This window comes from Sturnira hondurensis, unplaced genomic scaffold, assembly GCF_014824575.4.
Source record: "Sturnira hondurensis isolate 20B ecotype Veracruz unplaced genomic scaffold, ASM1482457v3 Scaffold0006413, whole genome shotgun sequence".
NCBI classification, from domain to species: Eukaryota; Metazoa; Chordata; class Mammalia; order Chiroptera; family Phyllostomidae; genus Sturnira; species Sturnira hondurensis.
The window spans coordinates 52,160,828-52,179,424 of record NW_028079044.1 but is presented as its reverse complement, the minus strand read 5'-3'; the positions used below and the strand labels follow the sequence as shown (position 1 = coordinate 52,179,424).

Genomic DNA, 18,597 nt, shown 5'->3' with positions numbered 1-18,597 from the left:
CTCGGGTCTTGGGGTCCATGTCCCCTGCTGGCAGCTGGACTATTAAAGTTCTGTAGGCCATTGGCGAGCTTTTATCTTTCGGGGGGGAGCGAGGATATGGGATGTAAGTACTTGCTTTCTCAGGGGTGAAAGAATAGCTTAAAACTCTTTGAAGAGCAAGCAGGGTCTGTGAGTGTTTTCTGCTTCCCTTGGAGACCAGGCCCGCACAGCGCAGCCCGGAGCCCTAAGGAGCCATGGAGAAGGCTTTGCTCTCGGGCAGGCGCTGTGGCGGGCGCAGCGCTGCGTTCTGAAGAGCAGGTGTTGAGCGGCGACGCGTCGCCCTCCCAGCAGGTCTTCCTGGTGAGACGGTCACAGCACGGCTGGCTGGGCCAGTCCTGGGGTCACCATGCACAGGGCAGGGGATGGGTAGTCCCGTTTCTTGGTTCTTTTTGTCCCTGTTGCGTCTCTCCCCGTGCTTTTCGATGGCCCGTCAGTAAGTTCCCCGGGAACGCAGTCACGCAGATGCGCCTGTCCTTCAGGTGTTGCCGCCGCCAGACAGGCTCCTGGAGGTCGCTGCTCTCCCCTCTTCTGCGCTGGTCTCTCGGCTGGCCTCTGCCTTTTCAGCCGTCATTCTCAGACACTCCTTTGCTCTCACTCTTCGGTTCTTCTCCAGAGCTGGGCTTGGTGTTTCTGCTGTCTCATCTTGTCTTTCTTGGTGGGCTTGTTTCGGTAGAATGTGTCCTCCGGAGGCTCGCCCCTCTCCCGGTGCACAGCTGCCATCCCAGAACCTCCCTCGTCTCTTCTCTGTGGCGCTCAGGTTTGCTGTGCCCGTGTCTTCCCCATGTCATGCTTGTGCTCACGTTGTGGTAGAGACTTTGTCCAGTGGCTTTCAGACCTGCAGACTGAAAACGCGGTCGACAGTTTGGCTGGGTATAGAGTTCCAGATCGACATTCATGTCCCTTCCTGACTTCGAAGGTTTGCTCCGTTGCCATCTTGTTTCCATGGTTCTGTTTTGAATTCAGAAGTTCTAGTTTTTTATTCTTTGTATCTAATGTTTTTCCCTTCCCATGTTTAGAGGCCTGTGGAAGTTTTCAAATGCGTCTGAGACTTGGACCGCCATGCCGGTGGGCGTGCCGTGGCCTGCTTGTGTTTATTGGTGCGCCGGTTCTCCAGTCGCTTCGTTCTGCCGGCCTGTGTGCTGCCGTTCTGGGGGCACTGTTGGAGTTGCTGTGTTGAAGGTTTTCACCCCTGTCTTTTCTCGGTCTGTCTTCTGGGAAGTCCTGTTAACCAGAACGTGGCTCTCCTGGACAACTTCTGTAATTTTCTCATGCTTTTCCTCCAATACAGTTCTCTTTCCTCCTTCCTTCTTCTTTTTAATGCAGTTTTCAGGAGATGCCTTCAATTTGACTTGAACTTTAGTTTTAATTTCTGCTTTCAGGGTCTTTAATTTCCGAGAGCTCGTTCATTGTTCTTTTAAAAGAGCCTCCTATTTTTTTATGGATGTAGTGTCTTCCTACCTCTAGGTTATTGATAGTTTGTATAATTTCTGTTTCAACTTCCTTTCTCCCCTCCTCTCCCTCTCCCCCTCCTTCCCTCCTTCCCTCCTTCCCACTCCACTCTAACTCCGGTGGGGCCTTTGGACTTGATAGCAGGATATTCTGGGTGGGCCATTTGTTGGGGGATCTCCAGTGTTGGTATCTTTAGGCTTTTCTTCTTGGGTGATCAGATTCCCCGAGAATATTGCTCCAGTTTCTTCTCTGCAGACTGCTGGCCACAGAATTCTGGGAATTGAGTGTGGGGGTGGGAGGGTGGGGCCGAGTTGGCAGAGGGGAGCTGAAGGGTCCTCTGTACGGTGTGTGCGCAGAGGTTAAGCCCACCTCTGTGCCGCACAGCCGGGCAGGGTGCCTTCAGCCCAGAGACCCCGCTGTTTCCAGGGGGTGACTCTCAGTCTTCTGTGCACGTGGTGGGGAGTCCCGTGAGGGACGGCATTGAGTTCCAGCTGCGCCTCACACAGCTGCCACCCCAGCTGTGGCCTGCACTGGTGCTGCCCGGGTGCCCCCTAGGGCCCTGCCGAGTCCCTGCAGCCCGGTCCCGGTTGTGCGCAGGCTGGCGTAGACCCTGGCTTCCTTGGCCTGGGAGTCGTTCACGACACTTCCAGTCTTTTTAGAGTTCTTGTTCCTCCAGGTTTTCCCCTGCTTTTCGTCCCCTTGTTTTCTTCTCGATCTTCAGTGTTAGAACTAAGCTTTTCTCACACCTTCCAAAATTTTGTTTCTTTTTCCCTTATAGTTCATCCTGCGCTGTTTAAAATGTTTTGGAAGTGCGTCTGAGGTCTGACGTCAGTGGAGAGGGTGAGCGAGAGGTGTGCGTTCGTGGCTGTGCTCACTTGGGACTGTGGTGTGCTCCAGCAGTTCTCAGCTGTCTCCCTGCGTTTTCCTGACTCGGACGTGGGTTTAAAGGCAGGAATCGCCTTCCTCCCCTCCCCCCACACAGTGAGCACAGTGGGGAGCAACTCAGGCTGCGAGGGGTGAGCCCCCAGCCTGTGAAAGCGCGGCGAGGGGAGGTGGCCTCTCACATGCGCCCCGTCTTTCTTGCCAGGCTCTTTAGCTGCAGTGGGAAGAGGAAAGGGAAACTAGGAAAGAGAAACTAGGAAGGCCCTGCCCCTCATTGCTGTGGCCTTCATTCCCGACTGTGAGTGTGGTTCTCCTGCTGCGCTCGGCTCTTGGTTTTTTGTTCTGTGTGATTCTCCTTTCGCCTGCTCTGGGGTCACTTTGACACACAGTAGAAACAGACGAAGGACCGATTTCGCAGAGTAGGTGAGGGACGGAGCATGAGTTGTTTGGTTCCTTTTATGGGTAGATACTTCTTGTGCATTTTTTCTGAGATAGACAGTGTTATGATAAGGGTGACGGGACTGCCACCACCTGTAACAATGCATGCTTTCAACAGCGCCTGGAGCACTGGCCGGGCCGCCACAGCGACCGGAGTCGGGTCACTCCTCTCCCTGTTTCACGTTTGCGTAGCCGACGTCCGGCAGGTTCGAGGTTGTTCCTCAGGTGCCGAGGGGCGAGCGCCCTGTGCCGACGGCGGGTTCTTGTGGTCTCGGCTTCGCCTACAAACTCTCTGCTGACACCCAGACCCGCTTTCTTCCAGGACAGAGGGTGTTGTTCCGGGGGAGATGCTCGGAGACAGGTGTCATGTGCTCAGCACTCACAGCCACTAGCAGTGACTGTTCCGTGGCGTCGTTCCCATTTTAAGGAGAGGAAACTTGAGCTCTAGAGAGAGGAAGCTATTTGTGTTTGTTAACTCGTAACTCTGAAGCTTGTTTTGTGCTCCCAGTTGGGAAGTGGTGGAATGGAGGCTCCGTCCTGGCGTGTCTGATTTCTGGACTTTCTGGTAGGTTAATGGTAAGCAGAGGACAGGTAGTTGATGAAGACTCATAAATCTGCCTGGAGTGTTGGCATTGGTAAACATTTTGGTTTACTGGTATGTTGTTACGGCAAAATTCTTATGAACATTTACTTCATGGACTCAGAATTCATGATAATTTATAATTATGTTGAACTTGACTTTGGCAGTGCCTTTGTCTTAGATGTCCAAGGGCCAGGGCCTTGGACTGTTGTATTGTTATATCATTTCCTTCTGAGGGTCAGTTTACTTTCCTCTTTTGTTCTCTCTCTCCCAAACCCACTTCTGCGTCTACAGAGGTTAGGTATTAGGGAAAGGAAGTTGTGTCATGCCGTTTCAATTTCCTAGCAAAGCCTGGAAGTGTGGCTGCTGTTTTCCAATGTCCCCCGCTCTTCACTGGCTGCAGGAGGCCCCGCGTCGTGCGTGTGCTGTGCTCGGTGGGACTGTGTTGCAGCCTGGGAGGCGGTCCCCGCCCCACTGTTTGCTGCCCGTGTTTGACTGCCCTGAGTCCGAAGTGTGTGTTTCTTTCCACAGCAGTGTGTCTTGTGTGCTTCGGGCAAGCCTGTGTCCGTGAGCCTCTGAGGGCCAAGACTCCGTTTCACCCTGCACCTCGCCTGCTTGAGAGCAGGGCATCTCCATTAAGTGCTGAGCAAAGGGCTGCTTGACGTCCGTCATAGATCACGTTGTCTTTTCTTACTTAGTGGATCCAAACAAGAAGGGGACTCTCCGGTGTAACTTAAAATAATAGCAGCTTTAGCTGTGGGAAATAGTTTGTCTTGGTAGCGCACCAGAGTGTGATGGAAAGGCAGCATTGACAGAGGCCCACCGAGTCTCTCTTAATGTCCCTGCGCAGTGGAGGGAGACCTGCCCATCACCAGGTGAGGCACTGTGGCTGCTTGGACTAGGGCAGTGACAGAGAGGGGATGTGGCTGGGTCCTGGGCGTGTTTGGGAGGCAGAGCCAGTGGGACGTGCTAGCAGACGGGATGAGGGGTGTGGGGAGACAGGGAGGAGAAGGGGTGTCCCGGAGGCTAGGCAGGGCAGCAAGAGGGATGGAGGCTGTGGGTGGGCGTGGTTTAGGGGCAGCCCAGAGACCACTTTTAGGCACTTTCAGGTTGGAAATGTCTAGCAGGGCCCCGAGGCTGTGGGAAAGAGGAGTCTGGAGGCTGGAGGAGAAGTCAGAGCTGGAAATGAAGAGGAAGATGGAGGGCCGCTGTGGTTGCTGCAGGGGTGAACCTGTGTCCACGAGTCTCCACGTGCCCGAGCCCTTGGTCGCCCTGTCACTGAGTGGTTGGGGAGCAGAGCCAGCAGCATAGGCGGGGGCAGGGGGGCCCGGGGGGCCAGAGGCGCTGGCCCCTGGGGAAGGGGGGAGAGAAGGAGGGCGAGGTAGACTCTGCCCCCCAGGGCTGGAAGCGTATGGCGCACCCCCTGACCCTTTGGTGTAGCTATGTGGGGACGCCTCAGTGGCGTCCTGAGCAGTGCTGGGAGTGCCATGAGAAGGGCCCCTCCCCACCCCGGGTTGCAGGGCAGGGGGCGAAGTTGGAAGGAAGTAGTGAGACAAAGACTGCTCTAGGCGACGTGGGTCCCAGCGGGTGATCGTCATCGTCACCCTTTTCTGTCGTCTGGGTACTTGCTTGGCTATTCCTAGGTGCTGACAACCCAGCCCGGTGGGTGAGGTGAGAGATGGTGTTATTTGGGGGTTTGCCTCCTTCGTTAAAGTTTGGACACTGACTAATGTAGGAGTTTGCTGGTCCAGCGTGGACAATGCACCGCAGCTCTTTCCGGTGACGCGTCGACAGTTTGGTCACTGGGGCCCTGGTCTCTGGAAAAGAAGCATTGAGTGGTTGTATTTAGTATGCTTTGGGTAGAAATATTTCTGGTTTCACAACCCCTCTAGCTGATACGCCCTGGTGTGGGCAGCTGGTTTGGGGGGTAATGGGCCAGTGGGAGAGCAGGGGGGTGTGGGAGTGGGTGTGTAGAGCCAGGATGCTGGGAGGCATCCGGCAGGGCCTCCAAGATGCTCGCTGATCAAGATAAGTAATCGTTTACCGCAGTATTTTTGAAAACACAAACATGCCAAAAGTCCACAGTAAACATGATACCAAAAGTAAAGGCAGGTAGGGCCAGCGTCATGCACCCTCCTGCCGCACGCTTGCCTGCACGGCACTGCTGCCTGGGCTGGGCTCCAGTTCTGCCGCCTGTGGGTTCCTTATTTTTAAGGAGAAACTGTCAAGTTGTTACTGTTTCAGTATCCCCACCCTAAGTCACAAACTTCCCTCCAGGTACTCTTAGCTGCACCCTGATGATTTTGCTGTTCCATCCTCATTATCGTTTGTTACTAACATTTTCTAAATTTCCTTGGACATGTTGCCTGACCCATGTGTTATTTATTTATTTATTTAATTTATATATTTTTAATTTTTTTGTTTATTTATCTTTAGAGGGAAAGGGAAGGAGAGAGGGAGAGAAACATCAATGAATGGTTGCCTCTGTGCGTCCCCTCCTGGGAACTGGCCTGCAACCCAGGCATGTGCCCTGACTGGGAATCGAACCTCGCGATCCTTTGGTTTGCAGGCCTGTGCTCAATCCACTGAGCTACACCAGCCAGGGCCCCATGTGTTATTTAGAAAGGGTTGTTTGCTTGGAAACTGTCGGGGCCTTTACTAGATGTCATTTCTTTAAAATGGTTACTTTCTGTGTTCATTTATTATTTTGAACAGAAAACATACATGGCACAAAATCCACATGTACACACAATGAATGAAACCCTCTCCAGCCTTGCTGGCTTCTTGCCACATCGCTGCTCCCAGTGGCCACGAGAGCCCCCTAGAGGCACTCTGTGTACAGACAAGGCACGCCTCTGCTCTGTGCAATCTCGGGGCCTTTTTATCACCTAAAATGTGCATCTTGAGGAAAATCTTTGCATTTTAAGATGGGGTTGTGTTCCTTTTGAAATATTCTATGTTGCTTTTTCATTAATGAGTGTTTTCCAGTGTCACTGAAAACTTTCCATCAAACACATTTTTTTTAAGGTATAACTTTTGAAAAAAAATTTTTAAAGATTTTGTTTATTTATCTTTAGAGGGGAAGGGAAGGAGAGAGGGAGAGAAACATCAATGTATGGTTGCCTCTCATGCATCCCCTGCTGGGAACTGGCCTGCAACCCAGGCATGTGCCCTGACTAAGAATCGAACCACGCGATCCTTTGGTTTGCAGGCCCGCGCTCAATCCACTGAGCTACACCAGCCAGAGCTTCCATCAAACACATTTTTAATGTGCGGTTTTAGTTGTGTGGCCGCTCCTTCTGGTACTCTAGACCTTGCTCACTAATGCCCTTCTGTTGACCTTGCAGGCAGTGCCCAGTTTTCCAGTGTTGCAAGTCAGCCTGCGAGTCAGCTGAGCCTCAAACTGCCTTCACCCTCTGCGTGTGTGCTGGAGGGTTCTCAGAGCCACAGCAGCTGAGACTGCGGGTGCCCCGTGGGCAGGTGCCGGGACTGCCTGCTTGTCCCGTCCCAGGCTCTGTGCTCCTTAGGGCTGGGAGCTCCTTAGGGCTGGGACTCTGCCTCGGGGGTTTTGGGATTTCAGTGCTAATCCATTGCTGGTGCACAGAGGAAGAGGTGTGGAGTAATGTGCTGATGGCCACACCAGAGCCTGTGTTGTGAGCTGGTTCTTTGCAGAGGCCCTCTGTCTATGAGGTTTAATTCTTGTAACCACGGTGAAGGCAGATGCTGTTATTTTAAAGATTTTATTTATTTTTACCGAGGAGAAGGGAGGAAGAGAAACATCAGTGTGTGGTTGCCTCTCCCATGCTCCCTACTGGGGATCCGGCTTGTAACCCAGCCATGTGCCCTGACTGGGAATTGAACCAATGACTTTTTGCTTCATAGGCTGGTGCTCATTCCACTGAGCTACACCAGCCAGGGCATGAATGCTATTTTTAACTTTATTTAACTTGAGAAAACCAGGTTAAGGTGCAAGGTTAAAAAAAGTGCCCATGCCCTGGCCAGTGTGGCTCGGTGGACTGAGCACAGGCCTGTGAACTGAAAGGTTGTCAGTGTGATTCCTAGATGGGGCCATGGCTGGGTTGTGGGCCGGGCTCTGGTGAGGGGTGTGCAGCAGGCAGCTGATACGTGGGTCTCTCTCACGTCGATGTTTCCCTCTCTCTTTTTCTCTCTCCCTTCTCCTCTCTCTAAAAGTAAATACATAAAATCTTTCTTTAAAAGAAGCACCCATGGTAGCCAAGGCGGGAGTTGGGGGACAGTGGGACCAGAGCCGGTGCATGGCCCTGGGCTCTCAGGGTGATGGTGGGAGAGGAGGCCGTGTGCCCCGGTGCTTTGGAGCCACAGGTGGCTCTGACTTGATCAGAGTCTGGTTGTGAGTCTGGTTGTGCCCAGGGCCCTTCACAGTCTGAGCCTTGTGTCCTCTTGCCTGAGAATGGCGATGTTAGTTGCTGCCTCAGAGTGCAGAATGGGCTTTGTTTGGAGGCTGTTGAGAGGCCCCGTGTGCGGTGTGGGCTGATAGGAGTCCTGGGCTGGTGGTCGGCTTTCTCTCCCCCTGCTAGCACCTGGGGCGTGTTCTGAACGTCTCAGGCTTTTTCCCTGAACCACACAAATAGACATAATCGTAACATGTCATATTTGCAGGCTTGTTGTGTAGAACATGAGATTCACTCTTTTAAAACTGGCTTTCACATTTTTAAGTTTTTTATTCTGATAAAAAGCACGTAACACAGAATTTACAGCCTGAACTGTGCTTCATTAAAGGCAGTAAAGGACAGTTCGGGGTGGTAACTGCACTCACACCCAGAATGTCGCCTCTTGCAGATCTGAAACTCCGCACCCGTTACCCAGCCATGCCCGTCCCCTCTCCTCGATCCCTGCTGGGTTCTCTTCTTTCTGACCCTGTGAGCTGGGCTACTTTCAGCTCCTCACTCTGTATTTGTAGTTTGGACACTGGCCTCGTTCACTTAACATGATGTCCTGGAGCCTCACCTGTGCCGTAGCCTGTGTCATGGACTCTTTCCTTTCAAGGGCTGAGTGGCGCCCCGCTGAGTGAGTGGACCGCCTCGTGCAGGCTAAACTGCATTCATAGGGCCAAAAGGAAACGGACGCTGGTGAAACGCCGAAAGAAGGTGGGTGTGTAGATGTGAAATAAGTTCCAGAGTTGACTTGAGCAGTGTCAACATTGAAATAACTAACTGCTTCATTGTCTTTTGATGTTTGTGTTATTTTGATTCCTACACACAGGAAACCCATGTATTTTATAACATGTGCAGTCAGGCTGAGACTTCTGGGGAGTTCCTTGCCTGTCCTGTGTCGTCAGGCCTCTGCTAGTGTATTTGAAAAAGGAAAGTGGCATCCGATTATACATTTCAGAGACTTTTTTTTTTCACTAGAAGCTGGATGAAAGGTAACCTTCCGACGGATTCTAAACTTGGACTTCACCTCCCATCCCCTGCATGGCGAAGCCGTGGGAAATGGCCCTCAGTGTCAGTGGAAGGGCCCTGTGCAGCGGTTTTTGTCCATCCTCTCTCAGCACACAGAAACTGATTGCTCAAACTCTGTGGAACACCAAAAAATATGCTTTCTGTTGATCTGATAAAAAAAAAAAGCTATAATTCTGATCCACAGCATGTTGCATCCGTTCAGTCTGGTTCATGTCCCTTTTGTGGGTTGTGTGTGGAGACCCCTGGCTTCTGGGTACGGACAGGCTCAGTGACTTCTTCCTGGTTGGCTGGCCTTGCCGGCACGTGTCTCAGATGTGCCAGCCCTGCTACTGCTCGGAGGAGGGTGTGGAAATTAGGTGTCACCAGTGCGCGGCGTGCAGAACGCCTAGCGGGCTGGTAGAGGTGGCTTTTCCTTTTGTCTTGTGAGAGTCCTGTGTTCCAAGAGGGCCTGCCTCCCAGTTGGCGTGGGTTGCCTGCATGGTCGGAGTCGATGGCTCAGATGCAGCCCAAGCCCTCCTCACGCTCTTAGTCCGACATCGGACTTGCACGGGTGTTTGGCCAGGCCTTGGCGTCCCGGCTGTCCTCAGTAGTGGCGGAAGGGGCAACGTCCGTGTATTCAGATGGGTCTGTCCACTTGTTTCCTCTGTGCTTTTTCTAACTTGCTTGCCTGTGTTCTTCTGGAGCCCCTGTTCTTCCCGGTGTTGCCCAGGTCAGAGTTCACCCCGGTGAAGGATGTGTTCTCACTGGGGCACGTACAGGGTCACTTGAGCTTGGCCGCTGTTGGTAGCCTGCGTGTACAGCTGGAGACAAAGCCTCGTCAAGAGGGGAGCCGCTGGACGAAGACAGGCCCCTCACTCTCAGTGGCCCGTGAGTCCGTCAGGTCTCGGTCGGGTCACAGTTAGGGAAAGCACTAGAAGTTTGTTAGTGTGTGGTGTTGGCTGCCAGCGCAGTGGCCCCTAATTTGGAGGCCGACGCTCAGATGGCGGGGGCTCCAGGGGCTCCAGGAGCCTCGTCACTAAGGATCAGGGTCCTACTGCCGAAGTGGCGACCTTGACCATCTCTCAGTTTGAAAGGAAGTGTGAGGAGTTTTTTTTTTTTTTTTTAAGATTTTATTTATTTATTTATCTTTAGATGGGGAAAGGAGAGAGGGAGAGAAACATCAATGTATGGTTGCCTTTCGTGCGTCCCCTGCTGGGAGTTGGCCTACAGGGCACGGGCCTGCAACCCAGGCATGTGCCCTGACTGGGAACCGAACCGCGATCCTCTGGTTCGCAGGCCTGTGCTCAATCCACTGAGCTACACCAGCCAGGGGAAGTGTGAGGAGTTTTGCCTTTCAGAAATGTTGCTGGTACAGAGTGTTTTCGCTCCTGTTCCTTCAATACGAGTTTCTGGTACATTGACCCTCAGAAAGCAGGCCGTGCATTCAGACCCCCAGCACCCCGCAGAGCGGGTTTTGGAGCTGTTGGCGACCCCAGCCTCTCTGTGCGTTCTCTGGGTGCTTTCAGCACACACCACACACTCCCTGGGGCAGTGCTGGTCTGGGGTGCTTTACGGCAGAGACGTTCGAGTTCCTGCGGACAAGCCTGTGCAGACTTGTTTTTAATGTTGGTGAGGTTTTAATTTTTTCTCAAAATGATTCTTATTTCATCAAGGTCATCATTTTAACCGTAAGGGCAGAATGTGGCAGGAAAGTGCCGGAGGCATGTCTCTTTGACAGAAGGGTCCCAGGCAGCGCGGGCAGACAGGGTGTTCTGGGCCTGGTGGGCCTGCAGCCCTTGTGCTGGACTCCGTGCTGGAGTCCCCAGCCGTTCTGTGGACGGTGGCACAGGACCGCACAAGAGGGCGAGATTAGCCTGTTAACAAGGGCCTGGCTGCCTGCCCTCCTCCGCTCCTCCCGCCCCTCCCTCCTCCCGGCAGTGAGTCTAGGAACGCAGAGCTGCGGGGTCACATTACCAGCCGGCTCCGTCCTGTTCAGCGGCTTAATCTGGCCGGACGGTCTGTGTTTCGGATTGCGGAAGCGGGAGGAGATCCGGTGACGGAGGGGCACTCTAAAGCTGCTGCAGACACAGAGGAGAACCTCCCAGAGTTCGCAGCACGCTCCGACAAAGGGGTGCAGGGGGCAGCTGCTTCTTGCGCCTGGATGGAAGGGGACGGCCCCTGTGGGAGCGAGGCCCAGGACGCGGTGTGTGGGCTCCGGGCTGGGTCCCTGTAGCACCTTGTTGATGCTGCTGGACCGGGCGGGCCGCGAGGCCTGGAGACCAGCAGCCGTCTGGATGGAGCGGAGCGGCTGCAGCCCATTCCCAGTGTGCTGGGCTGAAGGTATGAACACGCTGCCTGGGCACGGGTGGGGCTTGCGTCAGCCGGCGCTCACCTCCGCACTGGAAAGGCGGGAAGGGTTTTTCAGAACGTACTTCAAATAGATTCACAGTTAAATTCAAGGGGGCGTGACCGCTGGTGTGGTAGGGGTTTGCAGCTGTTACTGCACAGAACCCCTCAGATAGCTTTTCAAACGGTGAAACGATCTTTCTGGAAGTGCATGTTAAGTGCATAAGGCATCTTTTTCATATGCCTTGGCCAGTGTCTCTTGAAGTTTTATTTTGTGTTTTAAGCAAGGTGTCCACATCTGTTCTGTGATGTGGAAGTTTGCAGAGAGTAAGGAACTAATTTTAACTTAAATAGCATTTCATTGTAGGAACAAGAATGAATGGGTTTCCTTTATTCCCTGCGAAGACTGTACATTTTTTTAACATAAATGTAAATGTATGTTAAGCTTCTTGTTACTGTGGGGTGGGCTCATCGCTGAGGGTCTGTGTTTGTGTGAAAATGTACGTAGGAAGCGTAGCACTTATATTACAGTATTTAAGGTAATATTTGGGGAACATGATCGGAAGTTAAAAATGCCATAAAGTTCATGCAGATATGGGAGCAAAACCTTTAGCTGCTTTGCCTGAAGCAGTAGGTGAATATTTAACCTGCAAGGTGTGTCCTCAGTGAAGGATTTGGTGAAAGTATTACTGTTTTTATTATTTTATTTTAATTTTTTAAGATTTATTTATTTATTTATCTTTAGAGGGGAAGGGAAGGAGAGAGGGAGAGAAATATCAATGTATGGTTGCTTCTCATGCGTCCGCTGCCGGGAACCGGGAACCGGGAACCGGGAACCGGCCTGCAACCAGGCATGTGCCCTGACTGGGAATCGAACCTCGATCGTGTGGTTCGAAGGCCCGCGCTCAATCCACTGAGCTACACCAGCCAGGGCAGTATTACTGTTTTTTAAAATACACTATTTAAGCGTCGTGCTCCTCCACTCTGGAAATTTTTAAAATTTTTTATTATTATTCAAATACAGTTTTCTGCCTTTCCTCCCACCCTAGCCATCCCCACCTCCCTCCCCTGACTCCACCCCCTTGGTGTTGTCCTTGTGCCCTTTATGGTTGTTCCTGAAAACCTTCCCCCCTTTCCCTCCATCATCCCCTCCCACCTCCCCTCTGGTTACTGTCCATTTGTTCTTAATGTCAGTGTTTCTGGTTCTATTTTGCTCACTGGTTTGTTTTTAAAGGAGGGTGCTGGGTGGGCAGAGTGCCAGGTGGCAGAGGCAGGGCCCCCAGGGGACCGGTGGCTCAGTGCCGACCCCAGTGGCACCGTTAGCCCCATTGGCATTTACTGTGTTGTCCTTTAGTTTATTCTTCCCTGGGCTTTTAAACGTTTCTAAACCATATGGTGTAGAACTGTTAGTGTGATGCTGTCTGGATAAAGCACCTGCCGCTGTGTGGACTAAGTAGGTGCTCAGAGTGAAGACTCTGCTTGCCGAGTGGACCCAGACTCTTGAGTTTTGCGGAGCCTGGGTTTGGGAGCCTCAGGGCTGTCTGTGGTGTGTAACCGAGCGTGGCCAGTGGTGAGTGCTCAGGGCAGAGTTCTGCACTTGTGGGCCATCTTGGTCTCCCCCGGGCTTGCGGGGGTGCAAGTGTATCAAGCCACCTCCGTGTGTGCTGGCGTCTGTCAGCGCTGACCCTTCCCTGGAAGGCTCCGGCTCGGCCCGGCCCTGCGAGTCCAGCAGCAGTGGCGCATGGGGTGATCAGGTTCCATACAAACTTGAAAGTGACTTTAGAAAGAGGAACTTGGGAAGCGAGATTGTAATGTTTGAGTGCATCTCAGAGCAACTGATCGAAGCGACTCATTTTGTCATTATATTTGTTAATGTCGTGAAAAAATTATATTTATTTTTTACATTATATTTGTTAAAGAGTGGATGAGTAGAGGCATTTTTGCCAAAATGATTTTTGGAAAGATTGTATGTATTTAGCCCCGACTGCTGTGGGTCAGCGGGTTGAGTGTTGTCCTGCAGACTGAAAGGGGGTGTGCTGGGTTCCCCATCAAGGCGCCTGCCTGGGTTGCTGGCCAGGGCCCTGGTTAGGGGTGTGTGAAAGGCAGCTGATTGATGTTTCTCTTCCTCTCGTTCTCCTTTCTGCCCCTCTCTCTAAAATAAATACATGAACAAAATCTTTAAAGAAAAAAGAAAGGTTTGGTCCTCACCCAGCCCCTGGAAAGTCACCTCAGAGCCCTGGTGTCTCCGGCTGCTCAGGCTGCATCCTCAGCTGGGGCCTCAGGGCTCCCCTGATGGCCTCCACCACACTGTGACTCTGGGAGGTGCCTGGGGACACACCAGACCTGCTCGGTCGCTGAAGGGACAGGGAGTGAGGGCGGCCATGCTGGTGGCACCCGTGTGACCAACCCCCAGTAAATATCTTGGGCCCGCAGGCTCAGGGGTGTGTCCTGGAAGCACTCTGCCTGTGTCCCCCACATCGTGGCTGAGAACAAGGAGCACGACTCCACAGGAGAGGACACCTGGGGGCTCACACCTGACCCCTCCTGGATGCTGCCCTGCACCCCCATTCCTTGGCTGATTTCTGTCCGTCCCCGTCATAGACCATGACCATGAGAATAAAGGCCTTCCTGAGTCCTGTGAGTCCTCCTGGGGTCCGTGCACCTTCAGGTTGCTGTGGGGGCCTCCAGAGCTGCTGGTCTTTGTGGAAAAAAGAGGAGGATTTTATTTATCTTTAGAGAGAGGAGAAGGGAGGGAGGGAGGAGGAGGGGGGGTAACATCGATGTGCAAGGAAAATATCCCCTTGCACGCGCTTCATCTGGGGACATGGCCTGCAATCCGGTGGCCCTGACTGGGAATCAAACCCCTGACCTTTCAGCTTGTGGAATGACGCCCAGCCCACTGAGCCACTCTGGTCAGGTTGGGGTTGAGCAGGAGAGACAGAGCTCACACGTGCGGAAGATGGGAAAGGGAGGGCCAGCCACAGGTTGGGGTCAGCCCTGTTGCGGGGCTGGCGCTGGCCATCTCAGAGGAGTGGTCATGTGTGCGGGTCTCTCAGGAGGGGGTTCTCACGTGACTGGGGAGCTTGCCCTTGGTCCCTTTCTGGGGGCCGAGCAGGCTGCTTCCCCAGTGAGCTTTCGCAGGCCTCCAGGTGCCCCTCCTCTCGGCCTTCTCTCTGCTGTCCTGCACCAGCACAGGGGGCTGGAGCCCTTAGCTTTTGTCCTGGTTGCGTTCTGTGGGGTGACAAAGGCAGGGTGTTGGGGTGTAGGGACAGGCTGAATTGTCTTCCAGCGGAGAGGTCACCGCTCTGAGATAAAGACAGACTGAAAAAGCTCAGATCCGAAGGAAGTGCTCATCTCTGTTTGCAGGTAGACACTCTAAACCTCACCTCTGATTTTATCAGTCACATTGACCTCAAAACCCAGCAGTGCCCCAGTTCAGGAGGGTGTGTAAAGTGCTTATTAGAACAGCTAAAAATAACGGAGCAGACCTGTATCTGTGTGTCGGGAACAGAAACCCTGTGGGGTCCCTGGTAATGAAATTTGTGGTGTGCTGTGGCCTGGAGAGTCCCCCTTAGACCCCACCCACGGGAGACTGGATTTGCATGTGTTAAAAGGACTCCGCTACAACGTGTTCAACCACGTGGCAATTTCCTAGGCTTACAGACCGTTCTCATTTCGGGGCCTGAAGTGAGTGTGATGGTTGTGTCTGGTCACCAGGACGGAGTGCAGAAAGCCCCGTGTGGCGATGTTTCTGGTCATAGCACATCATATCACATCAGTGTCTGCATTGTTTGTTTCAGCTTTTGAAACACGGGCAAGGATTACAGAGGCGTTTGGAGAAAGGCAGACACAAGCTCACAGCAGAAAGGAGGGCGGTTTCCCCATCCGGGGAAGTGGGGTGTGAAGGTGGTTGAGGAGGCAGCTGAGGGAGGTTGGAGGAGGGGTTTTGGGGGAGAAGGGGCCACTCAGTTCTGGGGAGAAGTTCCAGAGATGCGATCATTTCAGGGGGCTCTGCAGCAGGAGGTGTGGGGGCAGCCACGGTTGGTATCTAGGGCGGCAGCGCTGGTGTGGACCGAGCTCTGTCCCCGCCCCTGGTTTATACTCTCCGGGGTTACAGGGGAGACTTTCTGTAGCGGCACTTTCAGGGCAGTGTCCCCCAGCTCACTGACGCTTGGCTTTTCCAAGTCTGTAGGTGATTTTGAGGCCCTATACATTTTATTTGGATTTTAACTTGACACTTTTCATACATGTTCTTGTTTAAGATTGTGTGTGTAAATATGCATTTTCTTATGTTTACATTGACCAGAAATGTTGCACGTTTGTCGTCCGCCTCAGTGGAAACCCCAAGGACAGGGCTGTGTCCCCCTCCTTTTGTAAGGAGGTAAAGCGCTGCTAGAGTGTCACGCGTTGCTGTTTTCACTGCAGAAGTCTTACTGTCTGGCGAAGTGGGCGGGCTCATCGAGGAGAGTCCCAGACAGTTGACTACTCCCATTTGAACGCCACGTGAGTTGGTGACGGGGTGATGGTGTGCTGGCGGCACACTTTCAGTTTTGGAAAACCCGTGTTTTTTAAATAGGGCAAGGCTCAGGAGGAAGTTCAAGGTGAAGGAGCACTTCTGTGGGATTTGGCTTTTGCGTTCGGTGACACACGTCAGACGCACAAGCTGTGCGAGTCCGAGTGGCGCAGGGGCGTGGCCACTTTGGGTGGGACACACTTCTGTCGCGTCTGTAGAACGGATGGTGGCAGGTCAGCGTTCAGGGGGCCCTTCTCCTCGGTGCTCCCCTTTCCTCAGCCGGGAGAAGTCCGGTCGCCCTTCTTCAGCCTCTGTCGTCATCTTTTGGATGCTCCCTTGGACCCCTGCGTCTGGCTGAGCACTCTGCACTTGCCATCTCAGCTCTCGGGGTGGCTCCTGCTGCCACCACGGGCGGGTGCGGAGCCTGCATTGACCTCGGAGTCCGTCGTGTGAGTGGGAGCCAGGTGCAGCTCCCAGTGTGGTTAGCGACGCAGCCTCCGCTTTCCCCGAGGCCTTGCTCCAGTGTTGCTGCCCGTGGGGGCCTCTCCGAGACGCCCCTCTGCCATGGGGTTTCCGGCCTTGCTCCCCCGCAGGCTCTGGGGTCACCCTGGACTCATTCTCGTGAACATCGGTTTTGTGACTTCTGTGAAGTTTTAGCTGTTCCGTGACCCTAGGGTGTCTTGCCTGTAGAAAGTAACTAAATAGCTCAAGGCAGATACAGTTTAGCCTCGATGTTCTGAGCGACCCACCTAAGCAGTGGAAGCCTTCGAAGGCCTGACCGTCGAAATGCTGTTGTAATAACTTGTATTCCCCATTGTGCATTTCTGCATGTATCGTTAAAGAACTTCACTGTGGGAAGTTTCTGGGGAAACACAGTGCTTGAATACTAGAAGGGCGAATCCCGGTCCTCTTCCCTGGGGGCTGAGCGGAATGAGCCTGCCTCTCTCCCTGGCTGTGTGGGGGCTGCGAGCAGCCTGGTGCCAGGCCCAGGCGGGTGGCTGGTCCAGGAGAAACTGTGGCTCTCCTGCCTGTGGGCTGCAGTCGTGAGGCTGCCTCTATGATCAGCATGCTGTCATCAGGTCACCCTCACCCATGGGGCTTCCGGACAGACCACCTCTGCTTTCAAAACATGACCCAGAATGGAGAGGCAGACAGAGAAGACGATTCACGGGCAGCTGAGGGGACACCACAAGCAGGAGGAGGCTGGGGGAACAAGACAAAGCGTCCACACCTCCACCTCCGCGTAAGGTCTCCAGGGAGCTAGAAGGTGAAGGGCGGCAGAATTCTGTAAAAGCAGATCCAAGACCTGGGCCTGGCCGTGTAGCTCAGTTGTTTAGAGCGTCGTCCAGAAGTGCCAAGGTGGCCGGTTTGATTCCTGGTGAGGGCACAAACGAGAATCGACCCATGAGCACGTCAATAAGCAGAACAACAAAATTAGATCTCTTTCCGCCTTCCTTTCTCTCTCTCAAATCAATTTTTAAAAAAGTACACTCAAGACAGGGAAATTGAAAGTAGCAGAACAGGAATAAAGTCAGTTTGGGAAGCATCGTCAGGTGGTAGCCGAAGAATCTCTCAGAACATGCAAGAGAAAGATGAGTTGAGGAGAGAAAGACCTGGGGCTGGTGAATGCACAAGGCCCAGCATGGGGACAGTAAGGGCCACAGAGGAGGGGGACGGTGTCGGGCCATGGCACAAGGACGCTTCCTGGAAGCAGAGGGTGAGGGGTCTCTGGGTGGAGAGTTCTCAGCTGCCAGGCCACCTACCGCTCCTGCTGGCTCTGGAATGGCCTGCCCTTGACTCTTAGACCATGAGGTGCAGCCAGGACACAGGACTTCTTCACGGTTCTTACTGCTGCTGCCATTTCCTGGTAGTTTACGACCTGGTAGTTTACTACCAGGGAATGTCCCGGAATAATCGTGTGTGATTGTGAGTATGTGAGTGTGTGAGTCTGCTAAGCAGGCTGCAAGCTCTTTGGGGTAGGACTTCATGCACATGTACAGTTTCCGTCCATATCCACACATCTGTTGCACTGTCCAGCCTTGAGCGGGCTCCATGAACATCTTCAGGATTAACAAACGTGGGGGGTGCGGGGGGCACAGCCCTGGCCTGCAGAGGACAGGCGTGGACACCTTTCCAGAAGGTGACCCCACCTCTGCTTCAGAGTGCAAAGACTTGGTTTATCCATGAGATTGTAGTTTTCCTTGTTCAAAGGTCTCAAAGAGCCGAAATCCAAATGTCAGTCATGTGTCCCCCAGCCTGAGAACAGAAGCGGGTGGACAGAGGTTTGCTTGTGTTTCCACAGTGAACTTCCGGACGCCAAGGCTCCCAGCTTGCTCCGCCCTCCTTAACTCCAGGCTCGAAGTGCCTGCTTTATTCTGGCAGGAGCTGCGGCTTTTAGGCCTCGGTGTTCCCCAAACTGAATCGGTCCCCTTGCTTCCTGTCTTCCTGGCCCAGCAAACAGCTGGGCCTTGTGTGCCTTGTCTTGGCCAGTGGTACCCTTTCCACCCAGTTGCCCAAGCTGGAGAAATGGCTGCTGCCTTCCTCCTTCCCGTTCCTGGCAGTTTTCTAGCTATTTCTGGAGGCAGGGGGTAGTGCAGACTCTGTGACTCGTTTTCTCGCTGGCGTGTCGGGGTCAGTGTTGGCTTCTTAGGGTTGCATCGGGCTTGGGTTAAATGAGACAGCAAGGGTGACCCGCCTGCCTGGTCCCTGACCGCTGTCAGCACCCAGTCAGAGGTTTTTGTTTGTGCTCTGTTTTTCCTCCCATTGTGCTCGACTTGGCCCTGTCTTTTTAAATAGAGGTCAGGCATATGCTGTCTCTAATGAAACGGGATTGTAGCAACACATCCTGTGAACGTCGGTGGAGGCCCCTGGCCTGGTTTCCCGTCAGCCTGTTCTCTGTGTGGCCCCTGTGCTGGGTGGCAGGGCCCGCA

General features: G+C 53.4%; 1 protein-coding gene across 10 annotated transcripts in view; it reads left to right on the top strand.

Moving 5' to 3' along the window:
* Positions 1–18,597, top strand: part of PTK2 (protein tyrosine kinase 2) — a 156,733-nt gene that overhangs the window by 25,767 nt on the left and 112,369 nt on the right. For 5 of the 10 annotated variants that reach the window (XM_037048613.1, XM_037048610.1, XM_037048612.1 and 2 more), the window contains exon 1: positions 10,821–11,148. The exons of 1 other annotated variant lie outside the window; for it this stretch is intronic. In XM_037048613.1, coding sequence (XP_036904508.1) covers positions 11,052–11,148 — 97 coding nt within the window. In that variant the 5' untranslated portion in view covers positions 10,821–11,051. Of the gene's footprint in view, positions 1–10,818; positions 11,149–18,597 lie in introns of those variants that run through there. 4 more of the 10 variants (XM_037048616.1, XM_037048607.1, XM_037048617.1 and 1 more) reach the window with 3 other exon arrangements.